This window comes from Sebastes fasciatus, chromosome 16 (genome assembly GCF_043250625.1).
Source record: "Sebastes fasciatus isolate fSebFas1 chromosome 16, fSebFas1.pri, whole genome shotgun sequence".
Classification (NCBI taxonomy): Eukaryota; Metazoa; Chordata; class Actinopteri; order Perciformes; family Sebastidae; genus Sebastes; species Sebastes fasciatus.
In genome coordinates this window covers 18,693,226-18,720,550 of record NC_133810.1, presented here as the reverse complement: position 1 = coordinate 18,720,550, position 27,325 = coordinate 18,693,226, and the positions used below count along the sequence as shown (strand labels likewise).

Genomic DNA, 27,325 nt, shown 5'->3' with positions numbered 1-27,325 from the left:
AGTGACCGTTTTATAAAAATTACCTTTTTTAATCATATTTTCTCCATTTCTACCCACTGCTGCATTAAACCTGATACTGAAAACTAGATGCTAACTCTATTCAGAGACATGCTGTCCAGAGATATTTGATCACACCAGTATCTTTGTGACTGTCACCAGCTGACAGAATATAATCTTGTGGGAAGCTACTGTACCAAATTTTGAGTTCTGATATTGTGTCCATCAAACAGCACTGTGTGAGGCTGTCTGGTGCATCAACACAAAGTCTCAGAACATTTTACTTGCTTTCCTGGTTAATCATCACAGCTTTGTCTCTAAGCAACCACATAAAGAGTTAATCTGTCACCTGCTGATAACATAAATGTCCCAACTCATTTTCCTTTTTATTGGGGGTACAATCATTTAACAACATATTATATAAATGGGACTATCAATAGATCAATAAAAGATATTTTTTTCTAATCTCAGCAATGCAAATCATTTCTTGACTGAGCAGAAACAATCGTGACCTAGAAACAAGTGTAGTAAACTCACTCTTTTTCACATAAGGGTTATTTTTTTAGCTCCAGAGACATTATGTGCACTGACCTTGTTTTTTTCCAGGTGTGGTTAATATTTACCTTTTTAAACAACATCCAAATGAAGCACAGTGGTGAACACAAAGATAAGGAGTCAACAGTAATAGGAAGCAAAGGGCTGTTTGACCATAAATGGATTATAAAACAGGTTTACCTCCTCCATGTGATATATATAAAAGGGAAGTCACTGAGGCTGCTGTACCATTCGTGTGACGCAGCCAATGCAGTCCGGTATAGGATTTCTAAATTCTTTGCCCGGGGATAAACTCCTGAGGAGCGAATGACGAAACAAATTTTGCTTTTATTCACATTCAGAGGATTAGTAAGCAAAGGGAAAAGAGGAAAAAGAAGAAAATGGCCAGTTTTATATTACGGAAAGCTGAACCCAAGGACGTGTGCGATATCATGCGACTCATAAAGGTAAGCAAAATGTTAAAACCCAACAACCAATAGGACATTTGGGCCATTTGATATGAAATCTGTTACCTCGCTCTATTAATTCATTGTATTTCCAGTTAAAAGCATAATTCTTTCTTTTTGCCTGTTAGGAACTAGCTAAATTTGAAGAGATGGAGGAGAAGGTCGTGCTGACCGAGAAAGGTGCTCTAACCCACTTGATGTTGAACTATAAGCGTATATTTTATACATACATTTACCAGGATTTTCAATAGATTTTTCATACATTCTCATAAAGTCAATGTCCCACTTGTAGATCTACTTGAAGACGGTTTTGGAGATCATCCGTTCTACCACTGTTTTGTTGCTGAAGTCCCAAAAGAGCACAGCTCAGAAGGTAAAAACATGTCTCTTAACACAAAACTCTACAATGTCAGAGTCGTATTCCTTAAGAAATAGTTCAAACCTTTAAATTCAGCGTCTAACTCGTGGTGTGTTCTTCCAGGGTACACTGTGATTGGCTTTGCCATGTACTACTTCACATATGACCCTTGGATTGGAAAGCTGCTCTACTTGGAGGACTTTTACGTCATGCAGGAGTTTCGTGGTAAGATTGCTGTTATATGATGGTGGTAAGGGTTAATGAGTTACAGAGGTCTTGAGGGGCATTTTTACACACACTCTCATGAACTAACTGTTAATTATTCTCTTTACATTTAATCTTTCACCAGGTTTGGGCATTGGTTCACAAATCCTGAAGGTCCTGAGTGAGGTGCGGTAACCAATGTACAGTTAAGGCTCTCAGGTGACAGATTCAACTTAGTTCCAACTGTATTCAATACTTTATATGTCCTTGTTTTTTCCTTCCCCCTACAGACAGCAGTGAAGACTCGCTGTAGCGGCATGCACTTCATCGTCGCAGAAAACAACACAAAGTCCATTGAGTTCTACAAGCGAAGAGGAGCAGCCGATCTCTCCTCTGAGGAGGGCTGGCGTCTTTTTGAGATTGAAAAGGAGGATCTGCTTAAAATGACTGCCAAATAGAGTTTACTGTTTATTGACTCGTACTGACTGTTGGTGATAGCAATAATTGTGTTTTGTTTGGTCAGTGATTTGACACATTTAAAACTGTTATCTTTGATAATAAATGGTTTCTGCTTATTTGAGTTAATCTGAAGTTTAGAAAGACTTCTGCTGATTAGTGAGGTTTGTGAATAACTATTCTACTGCTGGACACCTGCAATGTTAAAATTCACTAAAGATTTGAGAAAAAAACATGATTTTGTGTATTAGAGTTTCTTTTTCTTTTTTTCCTAATTTATTAATCATCGCGAGACACCTTGGTTTAATGTAACGACCCTTTGTTGGGCCAACACTGGAGTCATTATTTGCAGAGGTAGTGTTTTTTTTTGCATACATATTTTGTACTGCCATTACAATAAATCCATACATTTTGAAATAACATTTGGTTGTAGTATTACAAATACCATGTTACAAGACAATGGTAATCCTCATGTGCCAGTAGCTTTGAATCAGTGGTGGAACTTCTGAGATCCTTTAACTAAGTAAAAATAGCAAGATCAAAACATAAAAATACCATTACACGTAAAAGTCCTGTATTGAAAATGTTGCTTAAAGGAACAGTGTGTATATTTAGGGGGATCTATTGGCAGAAATGGAATATAATATTAGTAAGTATGTTTTCTTTAGTGTATAATCACCTGAAGATAGAGAATAGTTATGTTTTCGTTAGCTTAGAATGAGCCATTTAGGTCTACATAGGGAGCGGATCCTCTCCACGGAGCCAGCCACGTTCCTATAGTAGCCCAGAACGGACAAAACAAACACTGGAAGACACTGAAGAGAGGGCCATTTACGTTTTGCGTCGGCCACCGCCGTAGTTCTCCCACATGCTTGGCACTCAGAAGTTTCAGTTAATTGCAATCTGCAACCTCAACCCTAGATGCTGCCAAATCCTTCACACTGCACCTTTAAGTTAAAGTATCAGCGAAATGTATTTAAAGTATCACAAGTACTCATTATGTAGCAGAATGGTCCCTGTCAGTATTATGTTATTATACATTATAATATTGGATTATTATTGATTTAACCCGATTTACTTCAGAATTGGTCAGTACAATCTAAAAACCTTTGTGATTAAAAGTTGTTAAAAGTTTGAGCTTTTATAAAACGCTGTTACGGAGAATTTATATGATTCGCCATGAAACAACAAACTGTTGTACCTCGACTGGACTTGGTCCAATCTGCCCCAAACTTGACCTTCATGGCAGTCCAGGCCTCAGGACAACTACATGACAATATTGACTCAGTCATACTGGCAACAGGCAGTCAGTGTTATGGGACAAACATCATCCGATTTATATGAAATCTATATTGTGGTCTACACTTGATAATGAGCAACATAATGTATGTTTAGAGTCTCTTCTCCAGCGCCATATAGTTGACACAGGAAGTGCTGCAAAATTTGCAATCCATCATTTCCTGTGCAACCTAAAGTGGCAGTAGGCAGTATATTTTTGGCATCATCAATTCCATAATAACCTTTCAGCATATTGTAATTCAAGTGTTCTGAGAGTAATTAGACTTCTGCACCTCATCATGGCTCTGTTTTAGAAAATCTAGCCTGTGACGGGAGACTTTGACCAATCACAGGTCATTTTATTGAGAGAGTGTTCCTATTGGCAGATCAGCTCTTACTGCTTGTTTTCCTCCGGTCTGTAAAATCTTGCAGATGCCATTAGGAGCACTGGAGGACACAGAGGAACATGATTTTTTTTCAGGTTACCTGTTTCATGTACTACTGTCACGATATAGCGACTGTTATAAAAATATTATAAAAATAACTTTTTTAATCATATTTGCTCCAATCTCGCCTACTTCAGCTTTAATCCAGGCAGGAAATAACGCTTACTTGTGCGTGCAGTGTCCGATGGTCACGGAAATGCATATTTGCTTCAACCTGTGTCCCGCCAGTCCCCCCAATGTGCACAAAGGTGCGAGGGCCCGATCTTTGCTGCTTGCAGCTTTAATACTTTTGTATTATTACTATTAACTCGCTTTTAATTTAATTTACAAAAGTATTGTGTGTAATAGCCGGATAATCACTCTGTATGTAATACATGTATATTAATTATTTTTTTTGTATTTTTTTTTTTTGATTTAAGGTTAAAGGAATACATACACATACTTGTAAAGGGACACACAGACAGCAGCAGCAACATATATAAACAAAAATATATCTAAAAAAAGGAAAAGTAAAAAAAAATTATATTAATTTGTAAATTAGCTGTCTATGTAGTTAAGTAAAAAGTGCAATATTTCCCTCTGAAATTGACGTATAGAATAGAAATACTCAAGTAATGTACACGTAATCAAATGTGTGCTTAGGTACAGTACTTGAGTAATGTAGACCTATTCTACCTCTGCTTAAATTGTCTTCAAATACAGTTGATGGATAAATGTGAGATACTTTCTTACTTTCTACTTCTAGCTGCATCAAAAGGATATGATACAGTACATTTATCTTTGTTTTTTCCCCCCAGTAATTATCTATTGGCCTTTTTATTTAAAAAAAAAAAAAAATCAAAAACACGTCTTATTTTTATTGGGGGAGGTTGAGATTGTGAATAAAAACAATAGCCACTCAGGATGAAAGTGATCCAGGGTGTTTCATTGGGAACTAGTCAGCGGTGTGTTTAAATGTTGGATGCTCTCCGTCGGGAGAGAATCACTTTGTATTGTCCACCTCTCCGCTGCATACTATAGTCTGCTGTTTAAGGGAACCGAAGCAGTCTACAGCCCCATTAACAAGCTACACCAACCTCGGGGGCATAAACTAATTAAAATGAACACTACAGTGCACGCTTTGACATAACCCGTCTGAACAGCGGTCCTCAGATTATGGCCTGTTTGGTGCCTGCCGGTGTGATTTCCACCACAACCCTTCCGCATTTTCCTGCTGCTCTCCGGCTGTGACGTGTCGTGCTGACGGCGGCCTCGGAGCTGGAGGAGCGGGGGGCTGTAGCATGACAAGATCTGGCTCCAGACGTCCTGCTTTGCTTTCAGCGGAGTTCCAGAAACTACCCCTAACCCCTCCTTCTCTGCTCCTCTCCGGCCCGCCCAAATAACACTAAATTCCCGACTGGATCGTGCGGGAGTCTGGGGGGAACCAGGCGGCCTGGGGAAGCCGAGGAGCGGACGGAGGCCATCCCTGCAGCATACATCTGGTACGCGGCGCAATTTTTGCATCATGCGGGGGCCCGTTTTACAGAGCTATGTTTGCATTTTATGCGTGTATCTTTGTTTTTGCATGCATGTGGTATTTTAATGTATTTCTTCATTGTCACCGAGAGGCCGCAAAGGGTTGTGGGCCTTTTCTTCTCAGGCCCGGGCCTCAATAAGAGGCCGTAAATGGTCATTCAGGCCTCTCCGATGAGCTAGCCCGCCTGCTGAAAGGAGACGGCTTTTATAGTCATATGTAACGTTATATGTGATTTAATACAACTGCGTTATAACCTCCAATAGAAGCGCAATGAACATGTTCTCATTACCGAGGGGTATTTTCAATTAGCGTTCAAATTAGCATTCGTCCCGATATGAAGCTAACAAAATGGCGGCGGCTAACGTTGTTGTAATGAAAAACGGTTGAGTGTGTTTAGCCCTCCTCCTCCTCCCCCAGCTAGCTGGCTGCTACAGAGCCGCACCACTATACACCTAACCTAACCTAACCTTCCTTCTATATGTTGTAGTTTTATTTTACTGAATGCATGTTGGTGCACTCTTCTGCTCTTAAAAAGGTGTGTTTTGGGGGAGCCAGTCTATGCGGGCTCTGCGTGTGTAAACCAGTGCTAACGGTGCTCCAGTGGTCAGTTGAAGACATTACCGCTTTACCACGTTAATCCCCCTCATCATCAGGGGGGTTTACACTGTTTAGTCTGCCATGAATGTAGCCGAGTTAGCCTGATCACAGTGGTAGGTGTGTAATGTGATGGCGGGATCTTTCAGCTCACTGGTGCACTGTGTTGTGCGCCATCTCTCCACACACACACCGTTGTCATCGTTTTCCACCTGGAGGTGGGGGATGGTACATTCACTGGAAATTAAATGGCACCCCGGCTGCATCGTCCACACACACCACTGTTTACATCCCCCCTGTGTTTGTGTGTGTGACAGAGAGATATTTTTGTCTCACATGATCTCACCTTCATCCTCTGTGATGAAGGGAACGTTAAGTGCCAGTTGGGCTGGAGTATTTGTTTAGTTGTGGTAGCTGAGGTAGTGTAGTGATGCAGTCATGGCAATTATGACCACTGGTCATTTCTCTTGCTGTCCTTTGCCGCAGACACAAGCTAACACTGCAAAACTATTTTTTTTAATAGTAATTTAATCGATTATTGAGTGTGTGTGTGTCCCCCCCCCCCCCAAAAAAAAAGAATCACTCAATTTGCCTGTGAGGCCAGATTTCTTTCCAGTGCTTTTTTAAAAAAAAAAAAATTTTTAACACATCAGATGACCGTATCTTGTTATTTGTGTGGAGTAAAATGTCAAAACAAATGAAGCTCTCCACAGAGGTTGGATACACAACAAAGCACAATGGGATATAAAACAGAGCAGTTAGTGTGGCTTAAAGAAGATCATAACTGACAATTATATAATAACAATCTAATATTTAGGCCAGGGTATTTTTTTTAAATGTTTATACTAGTGCTGATTCAATTAATAAGTTCTTTGAAGTACAAATAAGTTCAGTTTCAGTCCCAATAACGATCGCGATACGTGGGCTTTCAGTATCGGCCGATACGGAGTACAGATCAGGTACTAGTCTTTAATTAATAAGCTGTATGCCTCACTTTGTCACTGGGATCATTATTTTATGTGTAAGGCAACATCAGGCTTGATCATCATTAATCATTGCTTTCCTAACTTTGTAACACAAAATGTGACCTATAAATATAAAGATATGAATTTATTTAGTTATATATTATTAAAATGATGAATCGTACACTATTAACTTAGTAAAGAAATCTTCAAAATTGACAGGAATTACACTTCAAGTGAAAACTTTTTAATGCAGCAACAAATTGGTCAAAACTTCAACAGATCCATCTATTTGAGTCAGTATTGGCCTAGTATCCGATCAGGTATCGGTATTGGTGTACCCTTAGTTTTTTTTTCAATACATGGTGCTACAGAGTTGGACTCATTTTGGTCGCTACCAAATAAGTACTGAGGTTTGAAACCCAGCCCTATTTCTAGTAAAAAAAAAACAATGTCGTGTGCACAATGTTTACGTTATTAAGCCCACAGAAACCAACATTATTTTCTACAAAAAGACTCAACACTAGGGCTGAAACTAACGATTATTTTCATTGTCAATTAATTTGTCAATTATTTTCTTGATTAAACGTTTGGTCTGTAAAATGTCAAAAAATGGTGAAAAATGTCCATAAGTGTTTCCCAAAGCCCAAGATGACGTCCTCAGATGTCTTGTTTTGTCCACAACTGAAAGATATTCAGTTTACTGTCATATAGGAGTAAAGAAACCGAAAACAATCACATTTGAGAAGCTGGAATCAGAGAATTTAGACTTTTTTTCCCTAAAAAACAATTAATCGATTAGCAAAATAGTTGGCTATTGATTTAATAATTGACAGCTAATAGATTAATCCTTGCAGCTGTACTCGACACACCTGGAAAATAAGTTGCTTGATTCGGTTTAGGTTAATATGCAACGTTAGAATCACGTTCAATGATCAGCATCAGCTGGTTTTCTGTAATAAAATTCAAATAGTTTCAAATCACATTACGACCATGAACATGTGGGATTTTTGCTGTTGTGGTTGCAGATTCAATTGCCAGAGATTCACAGTTCTAGCACACACAGCACAAGGAAAAACACAACTTTTTCAAGACAGTTGGCAATTCATATCATTCTATATTAGGGCTGCACGTAACAATTATTTTTTTATCGATTATCTAACGATTATTTTTTCGATTAATCTAACGACTAATTCATCGATTATTCAAAATATACTGTTATGATTCAATTAATTTACCCAAAATAAATATCAAAAACTTGTCTTATTATTATTCAATACTTTATTCAAATATCTTCTCTTATAAACATATACATAAAACAAGAATATTATTATGGCATTATTTCACAACAAAAAATATAGCCAAGTCTTTACTGGTAATCTGTTTTCAGTCCAACATAAAAGTTCTCCAAAATAAAATTAAAGCAAGAGCATGTTAAATTAATGTAAAAGGAATACAATGCAATGTTCTTTTTGTGGAAAAAGTCCTCCCCACTGCTTTGTCTTTCATTACGTCATCCGATGCGTCGACGCACCATACGTAAATCAACGTATTTACGTAATAGATTATGTCGACTATGTCGACGAATCGCCCCAGCCTTATTCTATATTAATACAGTTAATTGATCATACTGAAAAATAATTACTGTACATGTATGAAATAATATGGGAAGATTTAGTGACGGACTGAATGAAGTTACTTTGATGAGTAGCAGCATGATAATGAATAATTTATCTATCTAATCTCTCGTTGAGACTAACAGGGTTTGCATGGATCCTCTGTTTAGCTTTGATTCCAACAGTTTTGGTCACCAAACATCTCAACTTTCTATAATTTTCTTTCAGCTGTCCAGTAACAAATGCAGTGCGAGGACAATGGATGAGGATGTCACCAGGCTTGCAATACATTCTGAAGAGCCTAAAATAATATTACACGGATCGGGTAATTAGCCATACTTATGTTAACATGTTTTTATTACACAAAGTATGTTATTGGGTATGTGTGAGTTCCCTATAAACATGTTAGTGTTTCAAGAAGTAGGATTCTTTGATTAGCTAGATAACGTGAACTATTTGAATGACTAAAATATTATTCAGAACTAGATGTTATGGTTGCATGATGTCAGTAGGAAATCAGTAACAACAGTTAAAACATCCACACACAATAATCTGATTAACTGGGTTATCCTGCTTCTTCCAGATGAGGGTGGTGCCGGCGGGCAGGAGTTTGTTGTGGAGCTTCAAGAGACTGTGTTGGTGTCAGAAGGCGAGGGGGAAGGAATGGCAGTTCACAGGTTTGCCCCAGACGAGCTAGTCATCCAGGACGCTGTTGAGGATGTGGTCTCGGAGTACGTGCACTGCGATGAAGATGAAGACGTCGCAGTAGAAACCTGCGTGATGGCTCTTGAAGGCGAGGAGGAAGGCGTTGCCATGGGAGACATCCCGGAAGATGGGATGGACTCAGAGCAGCAGGACGACGACCAAGATGGCTGTGGAGATTATCTTATGATATCCTGTAAGTTTACATCTCTGCTGTGCTGGAACTGAATTTAATTGTGCCATTGTTCCACTGGAAAGCATACTTGGACCCCATTTACACTTCATGCATCTTGGGATGGCTATCTGATCTCAAAAAAGTAAAGTGTAAATGCATCCTAGAAGCTTTCAAGATGGATTGAAATGCGATCACTCAAACCATATTTTAAGGTGGTTTGTGATGCACTCTTGCCAAATGTTGAAAAGGTGTGAATGCATTCACCTCTCCAAGATGCATATGTAATCTTACTTCTCCCATAGTGTAACTATGTCAGTTTTGTTGAATGTTCAGCTCTCATACAGGAGCTGTTTCATATACATTTCTATATTTATCAAGGGCAGCACTCATTAATTAACATCAATGTAATGTAAGTGTGCCAAATTTAGCCAAAATGCTTATGTTCATCTGCAGATCCTGGGCAGGTTGATGTTAATTATCTAATCCTATCTCTGGTCAGTGAAAGAGTGCTGTTGATTTTTTGATTTAAATAAGACGAAATTGTGACACTTTGTGTCCAAAATATTGACTCTGGTTACTGCTGATGCAGCTACAGAGTTTGACTGTAAAAAATATAAAATTTTAAACATCTGTGGTACATACACACATAATTAGCACAAGCAGCCAGTTTCCTTTCTTTCTGCAATAATTTCAGCAATTATGCAGCGCTCACAGCCCCACTGTACATTATTTAACAACCCAAAGTGGTACTTGGTTCACAGTCTGAAGATGGTATGAAACAGACTGTCATTACCGTTTAGTGTTAGTGGACACTACAGACCAACGGAGAGATGAGATGAGACAAATAGTGGACTTTAAAACTCAGTTTTGATTTTCTGTAATAGATAAACCAGAACTACTTAACCAACTATTTTGGAGATAGTTAATGGTATTCGATGTCAGAATTGAATGGGTAAGATTTATTCAATATTCAGACAAACTTGTATTAGTATTAATTGTGATACATTTCCTAGATTTTATAGAAACTATATGCAAGCTTCATCTTTTCATGACTTTAATGAAATGTGATGTGTGTGTCCCCCCTCGCTAGTGGACGAAGCTGGCAAAATGGTGTCCGAGGATGGAACGGAGGTAACGGTGGAGGGAGCTGTGGAGGACCAGGAAGTGGAGAAGGATGAGGATGGGCAGGAAGTGATAAAGGTGTACATCTTCAAGGCGGACTCTGGGGAGGATGACATGGGTGAGTAGCAGTTAAGTTTAAACCTCTGTTAGGAATAACGAAGGGTCAAATTGTAGCCTGAGTACCAGTGATTGCCATAAAATACAATATTAGACGTGGGTTTTGTAAGTGAAAGGGCTTTAATGTTCTTCAATAAAACAAAATACAGGGAAGTCTGCTCCAATCTAGCTCACTGGCTACATCAACCATTAAGCATAAGTAATTGGATAAAGTATTTCTTTGTTTTGCAAAAATCTTTCTATAAATTGTGTCATTGATTAGAGGAACTTACTCTTTTGTGGAGATTATTGGCCAAATGTAATGTTTTCTGTCCTTGTCCTGAAACGGGTGTTTTAAGTAGGGCTTAGTTGATTAGTCGACTAACCGGTCGTTTTTGTCTTAGTCGACTAAGATTTCTTTAGTTGATTAGTCATTTTCTATACTTTTTTCATGCTGAATGACTTACTTCCAAGAAACTTATGATCACATCTCTGGTAAACACACGATTTAAAGTGGTGCTTTTGTGGGATTCTTTGTGGAGAAACTCAGTTTTACAGATCTGTCGATTAAATCAACTAATCAGTTAGTAAACAAAATCATGCGTGTTAGTCGACGAAGAATTTCTTTAGTGAACGACAGCCCTAGTTTTAAAAAGCATATAATTCATGTTCCAAAAAAAAGGGGCCTTTTAAAGGTATTAAAAAGTCTTAAGACTGGTTTTCCATCATACTTTGACCTATATGATAATGAAACAAGTATTAAATTGGGGTGTTAAAAAGGTTTTTAAAAGTCTTCAATGTAACTGTAACACAGAAACCTTGGAAAAAGTGTGAGGGCTCAGTTTCCCACAGGTTGACAACTAATTTGTGTCAGATTTGCCAAAAAGTGGAGAATTTAAAAGGTGTTTTAATTCTGCAGGAGAATCGGTAGACATCAGCGATGGAGATACGGAGAGCGTGGCGTTAACAGAGTCTTCAGGCCAAACGCTCAGAGAGAAGATGGTTTACATGTCTGTCGGGGATTCTCATCACAATCAAGGAAACCACGGTGAGTCGTTCAGATCTAACGAGCGGGGATGACTGTCATGAAAGTAAACGTTGCTAGTTTTTTGGTTTTGTACATGTTGGGCTCATCTACAGGTGGGTCCAAGGTGACTGATGAGGTATATATGGAGGTGGTGGTAGGAGGCGAAGAGCCAGTAACTCACGACCGCTCGTATGACAGCGTGTCTCTAAGCAAGGACTTCATGCCTGTGGCCTGGGCAGCTGCTTATGGTCAGCACCCCTGTCTCTTAAATTGCTTTTAAAACAACACTGGAAGCCTGTGCATCAACCACGTCTCTGAGTGTCTTTGCTTAAGCTTTACAGATGCTGGCTTTGTTTATTTTTGTGTTAAAGACATTGTGTCGGTCTCACAGGTGCGGAGGACAACGAGAGTTGTGAAAACAGAAACGGTGCAGCCAGCGCTCTGCTGCACATCGATGAATCTGATGGGGTTGACGAAATCAACAGACAACGCAACAAGAGCAGGAGACGGTCGGAGCCTCGCCAGGTACAGACAGGTAAGAGCAACACAAAGTTCATGGATCTGGAAGTTGCCTTCATGGTCCAGTTCTGAATGGAAATGCGCTTTCTATCTACGCACTATAAAGAAGCCGTTTAGATCATAACTGCTACAGTGGAGCTGTTCAGAGCTCAGCAGTAGCAGAAAGGATGCGTTAAGGATGAAAGATGCAACTGCATTATTTTCAGTATTGATCAGTTGCTAATATTCTTATTCTATTGATCACTAACAAATGTGATCATAGCCCATAGTGATTTTAAATTTGCAGTCTAACGAGCAGTCAAAACTCCCGACATATTGCATTTTAAATTAACAGGAAAAAGAAGAGAAAGCAACACATTGTGTTTGTTGTGGGTGGTAGTTTGTGACTTAAGCATGACTCCAGCCGGTCCAACCAAAGTTTAAGGGGCTTATTTGTTTGTAAGTGGTAAATGGACTTGCATTTATATAGCGCTTTTCTAGTCTTCCGACCACTCAAAGCGCTTTACACTACATGTCAGCATTCATCCATTCACACACACATTCATACACTGATGGCAGAGGCTGCCATGCAAGGTGCCAACTTTGCCCATCAGGATCTAATCTAAATACTCATTCACACACCGATGGCTATGCCTTCAGGAGCAATTTGGGATTAAGTGTTTTTCTCAAGGACACATCGACGTGAGCGGAGGAGCAACCCATTGAAATAACTAGAATGGCACTCGGAGAGCACAGACCTCCGCCAAGGTGCCTGACTTTAAAAACAGATCACAGCTCACAGCTGGAGGTACCGGGAGGTGGTCGGCTTATTAATAACACGGTGTGTTTCAGTGTAACGTATCGGCGGATGCCTCTCTCATTCAGCAGCCTTTTTATGTCTGTATAACGTTACACGACGTTATCTCTCATCCCGTCACCTACCGCTTTTTTCTTTCTCACTGCGGACGGCCAGCAGCTGCTGTCGCACCTCGGAGTCTCGCCACACATCCACACATGTATCTCTCTGCTCGAAGTAGAAAGAAGGCGGGGTCACGCGCAGGGTCTGAAATTGGCACCTGCCACCCACCAAATGCGGGTAAATTGTTGGCAGTGGTGGGTGAAATCATCAGGGCACCTGCCACTTTGGCAGGCAGGGAAAACGCTAGTGACGGGAATAGAGAACCGTAGTTGTCCGCTTTCTTGGCATCTCATGTCTCTGTAACTATCGACTCCTCTTATTGATGCTTTCCGACAGTTACGCATGCACAATGACGCGTACGTACGCTGTATCATGTTTCAGTTTGTTTGGGACCGGAGCCACGGCAGAGAGAAAAAAAGTGCTAAACAGCGCTACTAAACCTGAGAAGACGCATCCTATTTTTCCTGATAATGCGACACTGAGAACAACAAACCCGTGTTTAAATCAACAGGAGGAGAGTTGGTAACTTTACCTGTTAGAAGAAGGTGGGCAGCACAGTCCTGCTTGGATAAATAGCGGCGGAGCTACTAACTTTAACGGATATGCCATTCAGTTATTATTATGAGGCATTCAAAGTCTGCTCAGGAAAAAGGATTATTGGGCGAAGGTAAATTACAACGTTATCATGATGTGTTCAAATGTAATCTCGTAAAATTACGTTTTTGGCGAAAAACTTGAATAAATCCAAAAAGTACTTGTCTGCCACTATGGCAGGCAGTGAAAAAAGTTAATTTCAGGCCCTGGTCACGCGTCATCAACACACATGTATGTGTTATACCCAGTGGTCATAAGGTTGTGGCTGATCGGAATCCATAAACAAATTCCTGAATCCGGATCACCCCCAAAATCTAATGGATTGTCCATTGTTCATTCACCCCTTCAAAAAATGTCATTCAAATCCATCTCGAACTTTTGGAGTAAGCCTGCTAACAGACAAACAAACAAACAAACCAACAAATGCCTTTGGCCTTGGCGCAGGTAATAATGTGATACAGGAATCCCCCTTATTCACTGTAAGCCATGCATAAAAACTGTATACAGTACTACTTGTGCCACCATGTAGTCCATCAGCAAGGCTGTGTATTGTCATATCCTTTTAACCTGTTTCTCTCCAGCCCCCTCTGCGACCTGCAGCAGGAGTTAAACTGCTGCTATAGCTCATGTGCTTTGATGGTGTCCTCTCTGACAGCTACCTTAGCTTACCATACCTTGCCTATAATTTACCTATATGCTATTTATACTACTTGAGAAAAAGAAGATGAAATTTGCTTTGCTTCTGAGGGTGCTTTTACACCTGTAGTTTGGTTCATTTGGTCCAGATCAAGGGAAAAAAATATTCATTTTAGTTCTGGTTCGGTTCCTGCTCCCTCTGATTTTTTACAAACAAACCAGAGAAGTAAGCATGAAGTTCTACAGACTGATGAGTAACTTGTTGATTGGACAGTTTTGGCGATTGTCATCTTGCATCATCAGGACCCACGTGGGGAAATCAATTTCCGGTCTCTGACAGAAGTTTATGCAGCACTTTAATACTTCTGATGTGTATATTTACAGTATGTTTTTTGATTTAATTCTCTTGACAAACAAGATTATGGGCCTATTGTCATTTCCGTCTCCCTCTTGTCATTTTTCTCTCCAGCCATCATCATCGGTCCCTATGGTCAGCCTCTGACAGTTTACCCCTGTATGCTTTGTGGCAAAAAGTTCAAGTCACGAGGCTTCCTGAAACGCCACACCAAGAATCATCACCAGGATGTTCTGACGAGGAAAAAGTACCAATGTACAGACTGCGACTTCACCACCAACAAGAAAGCCAGCCTCCACAACCACATGGAGGTGCACGCTCTGAGCAGCAAAGCCCCCTTTGAGTGTGAAATGTGCGGCAAGGAGTTCCACCAGCAGGCAGCGCTGTTCTCTCACAGACTGCAGCACCACCACCGAGAGCCCAAGAGCCAGCCGCCTCCGACGCCCACCAAGATGCATAAATGCAAGTTCTGTGACTATGAAACGGCGGAGCAAGGGCTGCTCAATCGGCACTTGTTGGCAGTTCACAGTAAAAGCTTCCCCCACATCTGTGTGGAATGTGGAAAAGGCTTTCGACACCCGTCAGAATTGAAGAAACACATGCGCACACACACGGGCGAGAAGCCTTACTCCTGCCTGTACTGCGACTACAAGTCGGCCGATTCCTCTAATCTCAAGACACACATCAAGACTAAGCATAGCAAAGAGATGCCGTACAAGTGCGAGCGCTGTTTCCAGACCTTTGCCGAGGAGGAGGAGTTAATGCAGCACGGACTAACACACGAGGAGAATAAGACCCACCATTGTGCCCACTGTGATCACAAAAGTTCCAACTCCAGTGACCTGAAACGCCATATCATATCTGTTCACACCAAGGACTATCCACACAAATGTGCCATCTGTGGTAAAGGCTTCCACCGGCCGTCCGAACTGAAGAAGCACTCTGTATCCCACCGCACCAAGAAACTCCATCAGTGCCGGCACTGCAACTTCAAAATTGCAGACCCTTTTGTTCTCAGTCGCCATATCTTGTCTGTCCACACAAAAGAGCAACAGGCCTCTCCTGAAAAGAGTGAGTCTAAGAGGACAGAGACGCACACTCCCGTTGCAACGCCTAAAAAGTCTGCACCGAGCGCGTCCAGCGCCGCTGGCCCGCCCGGCAGAGTCAGTGCAGCCAGCTTAGCCAGCAGTGTGACTGTAGTTATTGGCAAAGGACAAAAAGAAAGGAGAATTTACCAGTGCCAGTACTGCGACTACAGCACCGGGGACGCTTCGGGTTTCAAGCGACACGTGATTTCCATTCACACAAAAGACTATCCGCACCGCTGTGAGATCTGCTCGAAAGGCTTCCGACGGCCCTCGGAGAAGAACCAGCATATCATGCGCCACCACAAGGACGTGGTGCAGGCAGAGTGACTCTGACCCGAGCCAAATACTGTGCCACAACAAAGAACAATGTTATAAAGCAACCATCACACCCCAATCTCTGCACCCTCAGCACGACACCAGCCACATTGTGGCGTGTGCGCGTGCTGCACTTAGTCCGTTCTGTTGTTTTGCTCTTTTTTTTTTTGATCCTCAGCCTAATGTTTGTTCAGAAATCATGTATACACATGTACATAGCATTAACGCTCTGTCCGAGTTAGCAACAGAACCCCTCCGTAGACTTGCACTTTTACCTGCATGCCCCTTTGCTGGTGACAGTGTGCATGGCAGATTGTGCAGATGTCTCTTTGTAGATATACATCTTTTTTTTAATTTTGCAGGCAGCAATCAGTTGTCAATCACAATGGTCCTAATTATTTGTCTCAAAACTGAAGTGTGATTTGCAAAAACGTTTGCGTCATTTTGTTCAAATGTACTAAACACAGCAGTATGGATTAGCAACCCGTTCCCAGTAGCACTCGCCATCTCGGTAAAAATCACGATGAATGCAGTAATCAAGTGTGATATGTGCGTGTGAGAGAGTGCGTGCGTGCGTGCGTGCGTGCGTGCGTGCGTGCGTGCGTGCGTGCGTGTGTGCGTGTGTGTGTGTGTGTGCGAGAGAGGAAGAGTGAATGACAAACAAAGCATCTGTTGTGCTTCCTGGTGCTCCAACCCCACCACTCTGTAACATAGTGCTTTTTGTTGTGTTGTTAAAAACACAAGGCTGACTGTGTACAACACTCAGAGAAAAGAAACAATCGTACTTATCTTTGTACACGGGGGTCTACGATCATTAAATTAACACAGAATACACCGTGAAATAGTGGATGCGTCATGGTGGTGAATACAAGTTCACATATGCACCTATATCACGTCATAACCCCATCACTTGATTATCATATACCTATGATATTTCAGTTTCAAGTCAGTAAGTGCACTGTAAGTTGTTGAGAACAAGTGCCCAACACAGTAGAGAGGAAGCCCTGACTGACAGTATTTGTAATCCATTAATGCTACCTGGAGAATCCCATTAATTTGAAAAATCAGATTTCTGCGATGTATGTTTTCACCGTTATTACTGATGACAGGCTGTTCGGGCAGATGATTTCTTTTTCTATGAACAAACTTGTTTCTCATAAGAATTGACATGATATCTGTTAAATCACAGAAAAAGCGTAATCTACAAGCCTGTGTTAAAAAGAAAAAGTTCACATCAGTGTCCCAACATAACTGTGTGGCCCAGACAGGAATCCTACGGTATAACTGGTGCTGCTGTTATGAAGCTACGGACTGAACTCTTTGTTTTCGCCCTCACAGATGTACTTTTGCCAGTAGAAAGGGAAAATGTATATCTTTTTAGATGCAACTTCAGAAGATGACAGGTGCTGGTGGTGTACTTGTACTATGGCTTTTTACATTTTTGTTATCACCTGTGATTATTCCTGTTTTTATATTTATTTCATTTACAAGTTGTTGTATAGTTAAGTGTAACTAGACTTCTATGGGACGTAAATTATTGTTTTGTATACAAATCTGTACAAAGCGTGTAGATGTAAACACTTGATAAAAAGGAAATCTGAACTGTGTCGTTATGGATGTACTTCAACGTATTTGTTAAAAAAAGGTAATAAAAGCAAAGTATTTTAGCTGTTTTGTCTTCTATTTGCCCACACTGTTAAAGTCCCCTACTGCTAAAAGATGTGTTTTGCTTATTGTTATTTCACTTGAATGTTTGACCTTGAAATACTTGCAGAGTTTGACACTAGAAGTTTTTTTTTCTTTTTTTTTTTCTGTTAAACAAACAAGTTATGTTTATAGTCAGTGTTACTCATCAAAACACATCATATGTGTCCTTACGGTCTGACAGAAGCCTCAAATTTGTTTCCTTCTTCATAAAACATTTGAAAAACTGATATTTCTTAAAAGTTTGAAACCTGCAATGTTTACTAGCGTGTGGTCTTCTTCTCTCCTGCTTTTGTTGGTGCATAACCGCCATCTACTGCATAGATCAGTAGAATAGTGTGAAACCGTTGGCAGGAATGTGTGTTGTGTCATCCTCGTGAGACAAACAAAACGGGGACCCACTCATGGAAAAACAACTCCACAGCGCTACTAGAGGTATAAAACTACAAAGGGAACCCTTTAATGGAACAGTGTGTAACATTTTGGGGGATCTATTGGCAGAAAAGGAATAAAATATTCATAACTGTTTTCATTAGTGTATAATCACCTGAAACTAAGAATTGTGTTTTTGTTAGCTTAGAATGAGACCTTCATATCTACATAGGGAGTGGGTCATAGAGTCCGCCATGTTTTTACAGTAGCACAGAATAGACAAACCAAACATTGGGGCAGTGAGTTGAGGGGTACTCTGTTGGTTGCAATCTGCAACCACACCACTAGATGCTGCTAAATCTTATACACTGTACCTTTTAAGACGAGTATGTACAAGCATAATTTTGTGACGTCACAGCTAGTTTGGAGCCAATCATGACCCCAATATGCAACTTACACAAAAACCTCCAGCACACACACTGAGAATGGTAGTAGGAGACATCTTGTGTTAAACTTTTAAAAATAATATTTGCATATTTATAGATTCTGTGTTTTTCAAAAGAAGGAATAATTGAACTTTTTTTGTGGGGGAAAAAAAACTTCAGACACATTATTATTCAAAGCAGAGCATTTTTATTTCTCAAATCACGAGTGACCTCAATAGATGTCAAATAGTCATTAACAGTAAAGTTTTCAGACTGGGGCAGAAAATTAAGCAGCTGGGCACTCCGCTAAAAAGGGATAAAAAGAGCAAAGTAAGGTGAGTAGTGCATTACATCATGCTTAATCTTAATCTTTTTTTTACATAAAACCTCTCCATTGATATGAAACGTACCATTTTTGGGAAGGAAAACAATATTTTCAGACTGGACGCCGGTCTCCAAGGAGAACTGCCTGAACTTCTCCAGCACATCAGCGTTGAGGTCGACTCCACGGCCTGCCAGACCACATGATGTTAATCTGCTACAGTATGCATAACTGTACTGAAGATCAGAGTGTAGCATCATGGGCTCTTATGTGCATATGTACAGTACATGTGTTTAAGAGTAGATATATGTCATGGATTACCATCTAGCCTCATTCAATGCCAAACACACACCCATTATCCACATCACGTACACACACACACATTCTTCAACCTGCTTTTGTCCACTGGTGTTGTTTTTTTTGTACCTTGTTATTTGTCTTTCTCTGTTTAATATCTTTTGGTCTTTTTTTATATATGTCCCTGCACATGTCTTCACTTGTTTTATAATCACTTTATAACACAATAAAAACATTTAAAAAAGAGCGTAGCATCATGGGTCATGATAACTTTACCGTATAGTTTGTTGACAACGGTGGGATCGCTCGCCTTGGCCTTAATGGTGTGAACCAGGGCGTACTCGTCATACATCACATCAACCATGCTCATGTCATTCTCATTCCCCCAGCCTGACGAAGGGAGGAGGGCAAAAACAGATCACGTGAAAGCAGAAATGGATAGTTTAATTGTGAATGCATGCCTCTATGTGTTCAGTATTTATATGTGTGTGTGTGTGGGTGCACTCACGCGCACTTGTGTACGTGAACTTTCCGGGCACGTCAGTCTTCTTGGCCAGGTTGTTCAGTCTCCAGCAAGAGCCGTCAGAGCTGCACAGTAAAAAACATTGAAACATGATAAAAACACCAATGATCTCCTTTTTTTTTAACCTCTTTTCTTTCTCTCTCACGCTCACTTGAGACTGGCGAAGGACATGTCCAGGTCCCCGTCAGCGGTTGGGGTCAACAGGGCCGCGCCCGACTTCATGCTGGTTCTGCGGCTGACAAACCACTGGGCATTAGTGGCAAATCCAATCAGGTACCACTTCCCCGTCATCTGTGGACACACACAAGGCAAAACATTAACACCATCTATACTTATAGTAAAACTCACTGTGGTCTGCACTTCAGTGGTTGCCAACCTTTTCCCTCAAGAGACCCCTTCTCTATCATTGAGTAAACTTTTAACAATTAGATATATTTTTTTAATTTTTAACAATAATTTATACTTATAATAAGCTTCTTTTTTTTTGACAAATTCTGTGTTTCTGTTTATTCTGTGAATATAGTTTGTGTGCCCTTATCCTAAATAAAAAATAACAATTTAATTTAGTTTTCTTCACAGAAATGAATGAAATGCTGAGATATAGGCCATCTGTATATTTTTAAAAATGTTGTCTTACACTCCCTAAAATCAAGAAGGCCTCGCGACCCCCCCCAACCCAAAATGTGACAAATACACAACAAATTAAAGTTTAAATGAAATTTACAAACTATCCAGTACCAGTTTACAACATCAATCAAAGTCAAACACCTCCATGTATTTCAGCTAATCTTATGCACGCCATCAAATAACTTCCTTTGAAAAATCTAATAATCGCGTAAATGTGGCACTCGATTGCAAAATCCTTCAGTTGTGAGGAGGAATTTAACAAATTGCATACAGGCACCATAAATAGATATTGTGACTGAGATCATTTTGCTTTAGTCATGTGTCTTACCCCCTGTAAGTTGAAGTCTGCCTGGGGTACGACTTCAGAGGAAACCGTCAGGACGCAGAGCGCGGCTCCCAGCACTTTGAGCAGTAAAGTCATAGCTACTGAGGAGCAGGATCAGACGATGATGATGGAGGAGAGTGTGGATGAAGAACTGTTGTTGAAGTTCTGCTGACAATCCTTTATATAGGGGAGGGTGAGATTACCTTTTCCCTCCCAGCCAACATACACACACACACACACACACACACACACACACACACACACACACACACACACACACACACACACACACACACACACACACCCACACCCACACCCACACAAACCCTGGAGCTAGGATGGGTTCAAACACGTGAAGCTTCAGAAAAACACATACACACACAGTTTCACAGCCACAAGGTAAACATTTAGCCATGCCAGGGCAGAACTCAATCAGCATGCAGGAGAAACAATATAACCTGAATAAGTAGTGGTTTCGGATTATGTCCTGTCTTTCACACAGTTAGATCTGGAAATTATAATGCAAACTGCAGTTTCATTCCGCAGCCTCCTGTTTGTGAGCATATGCTGTAAAAACACAGTAGCTAAAAGAGGTAAACAAAAGCAGTGGCTGCCCTCCAGTGCTTTCTGTGGCACAGACCACAGAATCAAAGTCACCTGTCAGCAGTAAAACACAGAGACAACACAAAATGCCCTTGCAGATTGGATTCCTAATCATGCATCACCATGTGGTGAGCTGAAATGCTTTCCTGGGACACTTTAGTGTCTCTTTTATGGGTTTAAAGTCGAAATACTTTTCCCTCCTCATGTCATGAATGAAAATAACAACTTGTTCTGTATGCAGCTCGTAGCTCCCTCACAGAAAATAAGAGAACTGCTTTCACATTTCAACAATCTCACCTTTAGTAGCTCTTCTGGTGCTCTTGATCATATCACACAAAGTCACTCAGTCTATCAACTGGAAGAATGGAAGTAAAATGGATTATAAATCAGTGGTGATTTTAGACTGTTTTTAGAGGTGCTCATACACACCTACATTTCATCTCAGCATCCCTAAAAAATACCAGAAAACCTAAGGAATCCATTGGTACCAAGTTATGCTAAATTTTGGTGAGGGAAAACAGTCATGGCCATTTTCAAAGGGGTCCCTTGACCTCTGACCTCAAGATATCTGGATGAAAATGGGTTCTATGGCGATTTATGATAATCACATGCAGTTTGGGGCAAAAACCATGCAGTTTTTTGGAACCCGAAAATTGTTGCAATAACTTATGAAGCATAATAGGCGCATGGGAATGGCCATCATATACTTCTGTCATAATGTTCTAAACCCTTACACACTTTCACAATTTATTTCAATTAATTAATTAATTCATTTTAGTTTATTTCTGATTAATGACTAGAACAACTTGACACACAGCGCTGAGCAGCATCTCAAATTAATCTTCAGGTTCCCAGCTTTCAGATGATGTACACCACTTCTATGTGACATATACTGAGATAAAAACGGGTCTAAGTGGGTCTCTTGGGGTTAATTATTAGGCCTATTATCATTATTATTATTATTATTATTATTATTTCCTGCACTACCCTGGTATAAATATAGCTCTGTCGTGGTGGAAAGTAACTAAGTACATTTACTTAAGTAGGCTACTGTATTCAATGTCGAGGTAACTGTACTTTACTTGAGTGTTTCCTTTCATGTTACTTTAAACAACTCCACTACATCTCAGATGGAAATATTGTACTCCACTATATTTATCTTAAAGTTTCTTAAAGAGTATTGACACAAAATATAATCAACAAATATGTTATGATGTATTATTATAGATTAAATTGAAGAGCAGTATATGAAGTAGTTAAAACTAGCTGCACCTTGGCTGCAACATGTTTTATGTTTTTATTGAAAACCTATCCAATACAATAAGGATGCCTGTAATTCTGATCTTATCACTTTTGTCTGCAGGATCTGTTCTCCGCTGCACAGAGCCAGATATGAATCCAGGAGTGATGATGAGGAGATGAATTATAGTGTAATGAGTTGAAGGTGCAGGCCGATGCATGCAGTGTAAAAATTCCTCCGACCTACATACCATGCCGGTTTAAACAGGTATGCCTTTACCCTGAGAATACATATATGTAAAGAAATGTTGTGCAAGAGAAGTATTATATATTTGCACATTTCACAAAGACAGGCTCATACAAAACTCTGCAGCTGCAGGCATGTGTACATAGTGTGCTTTTACCATTTGTCCCAACTAGTGCAGAAATGTACTAATTCTTAAAACTAATTTACTTTTAGACAATAGATTGGGTTGGTATTTAAGCATCATGCAGATTAACAGAAACTCAAATTAAAGTTTCTGTGTCTGAAATGTAGTATAGCTCTTGTGGGGTGAAAATTAATTCATGCCATGTTGGCAAAATGGGAAAAACAAGAAATCCTCCAGTTATTCCAACTTGGAAGCATTCCCACACCAACCCAAATAAGCATTTGTGTAACAAATTTGTAACAATCCGTTAACAAGTGAAAGCAGATACTGAAAAACAACGCAGCCTCTTCTTGATGAACTAAATCAGTTGAATTAGAGTTAATACTAGTTGAAGCCGTTAAATGGGAAGTTTCAGTTATTCATAGCCAAAGTCACACATTTCAAGATTAATGCTGCGTTTGGGTTATATCATTCAGGCCGTAATTACGAACAACCAAGTGGGAGAAACTGTTTCTGACAGCTGGGTGTCAAAATGACTAACACCATCACTGGCAATTACATTAAAATAAAATTTTAAATCATCACAGAGAAAACACGACTGCATATTTAGTTAACAGCTCATTGCCCAAAGCAATCACAATCTCTATCTGTCACAGGTTGCTGGTGGAAAGGCTTCAACTTGTGAGTGCTTGCATTAAACACAACAGTAATATTAATGTACATGATTAACCCTCATCGACCCCACAGAACCCAGTCGGTTTTGTCATATCTCACAGGTGCTCGATTCTATCATTCCAATTTTTCATGACTTCAAGTGTTAATCAATTTGTTCCTCATGACTTCATGTCATTGTTTTCTGATGTTGATGTTTTGCTATGGGTCCTAATATAAAGCATCACACACTATCAGGGTGTAGGGGCGTGCAATATGCAAATTAACTGTAGCTTTCCTAAAATATTCATAATCTGTTTTTTTTTCTCTTCAGATAACATTAATTACATAACTAATAACGTTTTGAGAAGAAATAAGTTAACCTTTTGCTATGATGGTTGAATCTTACAGTAGCTCATTCTTGGGGTCCCAGTCGGTAGTCCTTGTATAATATCTCTCTTTTCTTTTTTGATATATTGTATTGTTATTGTTGTTATTATACAGTATATATCTTGTTCTAATTGTTTGTCATCACTATTATGTAGTTATATATATTATAACTACATAATATATATATGTATATATATATACATATATACATATATTATGTAGTTATAATATATATATATATACAGTATATATACTATATATATCGATATCTATATCTATATATATATTTGTTGTTGTTGTTATGTATGTGAAGTCTTAATTTTTGCAAAACGTAAATAAACACATAAACATAATATGTTGGTAGGATGAGGGTGAAGCACTGAATAGGATATGAGTCTCAGCAAAAGTTATCATTCACAGGGTCACTCTTAAGATACTCGAAAAAGAAAGCAAAACTTGGACCAGATCATTTATTTTTTGAGAGTATGATGTTGTGATCAAACTGCAGCACTTTATTCAGAAACAAATCATCTTTTTACATATTGTCCTGGCAGTCAGGACGGGCTGTATTATGTCAAATGTTTGTGGACTTGACAGGGATGTATACGCAGGTCATAGTGCAGTAATGTAAGATATTAGAAATTATGAAAATGTCATTGAATGACCTATTTACAACAGATGTGCATCTAGACATCAGATGGGCACTAGGCACCCTGTTAATGCTTAGTACACGCCTGAAATCCACAGTGGTAGAGGGAGGTGGAGAGTCAGCTTACTGGGTGGGAAAATTGCACAGACTGGCCTGAGGGTGGCGCCAGAGGAAAAGACCAGACTGCAGACACACTGCTATGGAAGTAAGGGGTTGATATTGCTGATAGACTGATTTAAATGGAGGAGATGTATTGATTTGAACAGCTTGATTGATTGCTCCACCCAAGAAGTGCATTATGAGAATTGGTAATGGGAAATAATGGGAAGTGTATGGAGTAAAACACCAGAGTCTAGACACTACAGGAGAGTACACATACACTTTTCACTTTGCTGTTTATTATGCTATATAAGAGTGAATAGATTTAGTTATACAGACTGTGGCCTTCAGCTTAATATAAATAAATAATACTTTTAATTCAGTATTTACAGAAACAATCCCTGCATGTCTTAAAATGTGTAGGTCTGGACAGTGTAAAAGGAGCACCGCTGGCACTATCAGACAACAATGGACAAAAACTATTGCATTAAAAAAATCAATGAGAGCACTGCAGATGAATACAGATTGCATCAGTCATAACAGTAAAGATGACTGAAGCTGCTCCAGGAAGTTATGACTGCACACCCACCACTGATTCACAGGGGTCAGATGCAGGGCTCTATATGTCTGTGCCAGCTGTTCATGCCTGTTTTGTCATATCAAACGCTGAATAAACAGACTAGAACAAGGTTTTATTAAAGCGATGGGGGTATTATATGGGATTTCTCCCAGTTTGACTCAGAAGATCTCCACAGGGAGGCATCCAAATGCAGATACCTCAGATATAGAGCTGAAAGCGTGGCTGTTCTTCTTTTACTTAAACCCCACAGTCTCTCATTTATTACAAGATTTTTATTTCATTTTTCAATTGACGTATGTATGACATGTAGTCTTCCTTCTGCAGGGATGTGGATCAAAGTCTGATGGACACAACACTATCTTAACTCGTCCAGCGAGGTCAGAAAATGTGGCTCGAGTCTTAAGGTGAACGCCGCAGCGTACGAACGAACTACCTCTGCGGCCTGAGAGCTGACACTCCCGAACAGAAGTGTCAAGGTAGTATGACCATCAGGGATGAGACCACGGAGACACGGGTGGAACGGGCTGGCAATCGCTGGCTTGTTCGTACATTGGCCACCGAAGCCCTATTGTGTCATGACCACCATGACACAGCCACTAAACTAACACTACCTAACCAGACCGTGTTTTTAACAATTCCATTGGGAGCTACAATACACATCGATGACATTGTCCTCCATCATCTCAACCCCGACAGACATGACGTGGAGATTGAGATCATGGACGCGTTCAGAGGTCACGACCTCACAATAGGCGACACCCTTCAACAGCAGCTTCTGGCTGAAGGGACTAAATTGGTTCAGTTCAGTCTCAAACCGACTGGACTTACCACCACATTTTCGTCACATATGAATGGGTTATCATCCTATCAAGATCATCCGATGAATTGGATAGCCCTGGTGCTTTTGCTTGGTGGTTGGATCATCACGGCCATCGCTGCACACAGCATGTACAAGTACATCCAGACACTACAGGCCAAACTAGATTCACTTCTGTTTGTGTCACCAAGCTTCATACATCAGCCCTCAACCACACCTCTAACTGGAACCACCCCTCTCAAGGAGTAAATTGGTTAACCCTAATCCTAATTCTTTCCTCCCTCTCCGAGCAGCAAAGAATGTGATAAAATTGGTGTTTCCCTCAGGTTGAATGATGTATAAATGTAAAACAATGCAACAAGAAATAGATAAGTCATCTGCCCAGATACTAGAGCCTCCGTAAAACGTCATGCACTGAACGGCATGGACTACTCAAACTCTTTCCCACTCAGGAATATGGACTGTAACCCTCAGGTTACCATCACCTACATGGACTGTTCGGCCCGTTCATGCTCTAAAGACCGGGACCTGCGTCCCACTCTTCAGAACAAAGGGGGACTGTAGGGACCTCACGAGACAAAGAGCCTTGGCCTACATGGGAAACCAGAAGCCTGATCATAGCAGGGGTCCCAACGGCCAAGCTCTGAAAATCTCTCACCTACATGCGAGATTTCATGTTGAATCCAAAACAAGGACTCCCATTGGATGAGGCTAACAGGAAATGTGGGGTCTTTCCGGTGAAACGCCCACTATTCTCACAGGAGATATAGGCACGCTCACCTGAATCTCATTCCTTTTCCACTGCGACTCACGTTGCTCCAGGAGGTACCCAACGCTGCAGCGTTCACCTAAGACCGAGCCACATTTTCTGACCTCGCTGGACGAGTTAAGATAGTGTTGTGTCCATCAGACTTTGAGACCACCATACCTATAGAAGGAAGACCCGGATCCGCGTCCTTCACCAAGGAAGAGACGACCGCCCCGCCGTCTTCACATCAGCTGCTTCCATCCGCTGCCACACGGAGAGCCAGCCCTGCCGTTCTTTCCCCGCTGACGAGCATCAAAACGGCCCGTTATTGTCTGAGCCAGCACGACGCCGCCAGACCAATTAACGACGATCTACACCACTATCGCTCCGAAGAAGCGATTCAAGTAAGAGGCTTGTATCTGGGCAGAGACTAGTGAAAGTGTATCACAATAGTTCATAATTATTGTGCTTTATAGTAAACGTACGGACCGCCGAGTCCGCTTGTTTTGCTTGTGTACTTTGTTTGTTGCTTGTTGTTGCTTGCTTTGCTTTGCTTTGCTTTGCTTGGCTTGCTGTGTATTTTGCTGTGTATTTTGCTGTGTATTTTACTGTATTTTACTGTGTTATA

At 40.4% G+C, this 27,325-nt stretch overlaps 3 protein-coding genes across 6 annotated transcripts; 2 read left to right on the top strand and 1 right to left on the bottom strand.

Annotated features, from left to right (window-relative positions):
• Positions 1-772: 772 nt before the first annotated feature.
• On the top strand, positions 773-2,254 carry LOC141752793 (diamine acetyltransferase 1-like). Its single transcript, XM_074610965.1, has 6 exons — positions 773-998; positions 1,127-1,178; positions 1,291-1,371; positions 1,480-1,581; positions 1,706-1,746; positions 1,851-2,254. Exons 1-6 carry the CDS (start codon positions 933-935, stop codon positions 2,016-2,018), a joined length of 510 nt encoding a protein of 169 aa, XP_074467066.1. The 5' UTR covers positions 773-932; the 3' UTR covers positions 2,019-2,254.
• A 2,435-nt stretch (positions 2,255-4,689) lies between these two features.
• LOC141752333 (zinc finger Y-chromosomal protein 1) lies at positions 4,690-17,622 on the top strand. Of its 3 annotated transcripts, XM_074610185.1 has the most exons (9): positions 6,473-6,581; positions 6,776-6,809; positions 8,657-8,753; positions 9,012-9,326; positions 10,396-10,545; positions 11,443-11,571; positions 11,664-11,798; positions 11,942-12,085; positions 14,667-17,622. In XM_074610185.1, the coding sequence occupies exons 3-9, from the start codon at positions 8,687-8,689 to the stop codon at positions 15,965-15,967; spliced, it is 2,241 nt and encodes a 746-aa protein (XP_074466286.1). In that variant the 5' UTR covers positions 6,473-6,581; positions 6,776-6,809; positions 8,657-8,686; the 3' UTR covers positions 15,968-17,622. The 3 variants fall into 3 exon arrangements, with proteins under 3 accessions (XP_074466285.1, XP_074466287.1, XP_074466286.1); XM_074610184.1 differs by lacking the exons at positions 6,473-6,581; positions 6,776-6,809 and adding an exon at positions 4,690-5,221; XM_074610186.1 differs by lacking the exons at positions 6,473-6,581; positions 6,776-6,809; positions 11,664-11,798 and adding an exon at positions 4,695-5,221.
• Positions 17,623-18,644: 1,022 nt separating this feature from the next.
• LOC141752334 (lipocalin) lies at positions 18,645-20,694 on the bottom strand. Of its 2 annotated transcripts, none has more exons than XM_074610187.1 (6): positions 20,554-20,694; positions 19,750-19,889; positions 19,584-19,663; positions 19,352-19,465; positions 18,867-18,968; positions 18,645-18,762 (listed from the first exon to the last, which is right to left on the bottom strand). In XM_074610187.1, the coding sequence occupies exons 1-6, from the start codon at positions 20,644-20,646 to the stop codon at positions 18,743-18,745; spliced, it is 549 nt and encodes a 182-aa protein (XP_074466288.1). In that variant the 5' UTR covers positions 20,647-20,694; the 3' UTR covers positions 18,645-18,742. The 2 variants fall into 2 exon arrangements, with proteins under 2 accessions (XP_074466288.1, XP_074466289.1); XM_074610188.1 differs by having other exon boundaries at positions 19,590-19,663.
• Between the last annotated feature and the right edge of the window lie 6,631 nt (positions 20,695-27,325).

What these genes read in the sequence shown, in the direction of transcription:
- LOC141752793 (XM_074610965.1), top strand. Translation starts at nt 933, where the DNA reads ATGGCCAGTTTTATATTACGGAAAGCTGAACCCAAGGACGTGTGCGAT. An exon ending in ATATCATGCGACTCATAAAG is followed by an intron (nt 999 to 1,126) that starts GTAAGCAAAATG and finishes TTTGCCTGTTAG; the next exon opens with GAACTAGCTAAATTTGAAGA. An exon ending in AAAAGAGCACAGCTCAGAAG is followed by an intron (nt 1,372 to 1,479) that starts GTAAAAACATGT and finishes GTGTTCTTCCAG; the next exon opens with GGTACACTGTGATTGGCTTT.
- LOC141752333 (XM_074610184.1), top strand. Translation starts at nt 8,687, where the DNA reads ATGGATGAGGATGTCACCAGGCTTGCAATACATTCTGAAGAGCCTAAA. An exon ending in AGATTATCTTATGATATCCT is followed by an intron (nt 9,327 to 10,395) that starts GTAAGTTTACAT and finishes CCCCCTCGCTAG; the next exon opens with TGGACGAAGCTGGCAAAATG. An exon ending in CTCTGGGGAGGATGACATGG is followed by an intron (nt 10,546 to 11,442) that starts GTGAGTAGCAGT and finishes TTAATTCTGCAG; the next exon opens with GAGAATCGGTAGACATCAGC.
- LOC141752334 (XM_074610187.1), bottom strand. Translation starts at nt 20,646, where the DNA reads ATGACTTTACTGCTCAAAGTGCTGGGAGCCGCGCTCTGCGTCCTGACG. An exon ending in GTTCACGTACACAAGTGCGC is followed by an intron (nt 19,466 to 19,583) that starts GTGAGTGCACCC and finishes TCCCTTCGTCAG; the next exon opens with GCTGGGGGAATGAGAATGAC. An exon ending in CGTTGTCAACAAACTATACG is followed by an intron (nt 18,969 to 19,351) that starts GTAAAGTTATCA and finishes GTGGTCTGGCAG; the next exon opens with GCCGTGGAGTCGACCTCAAC.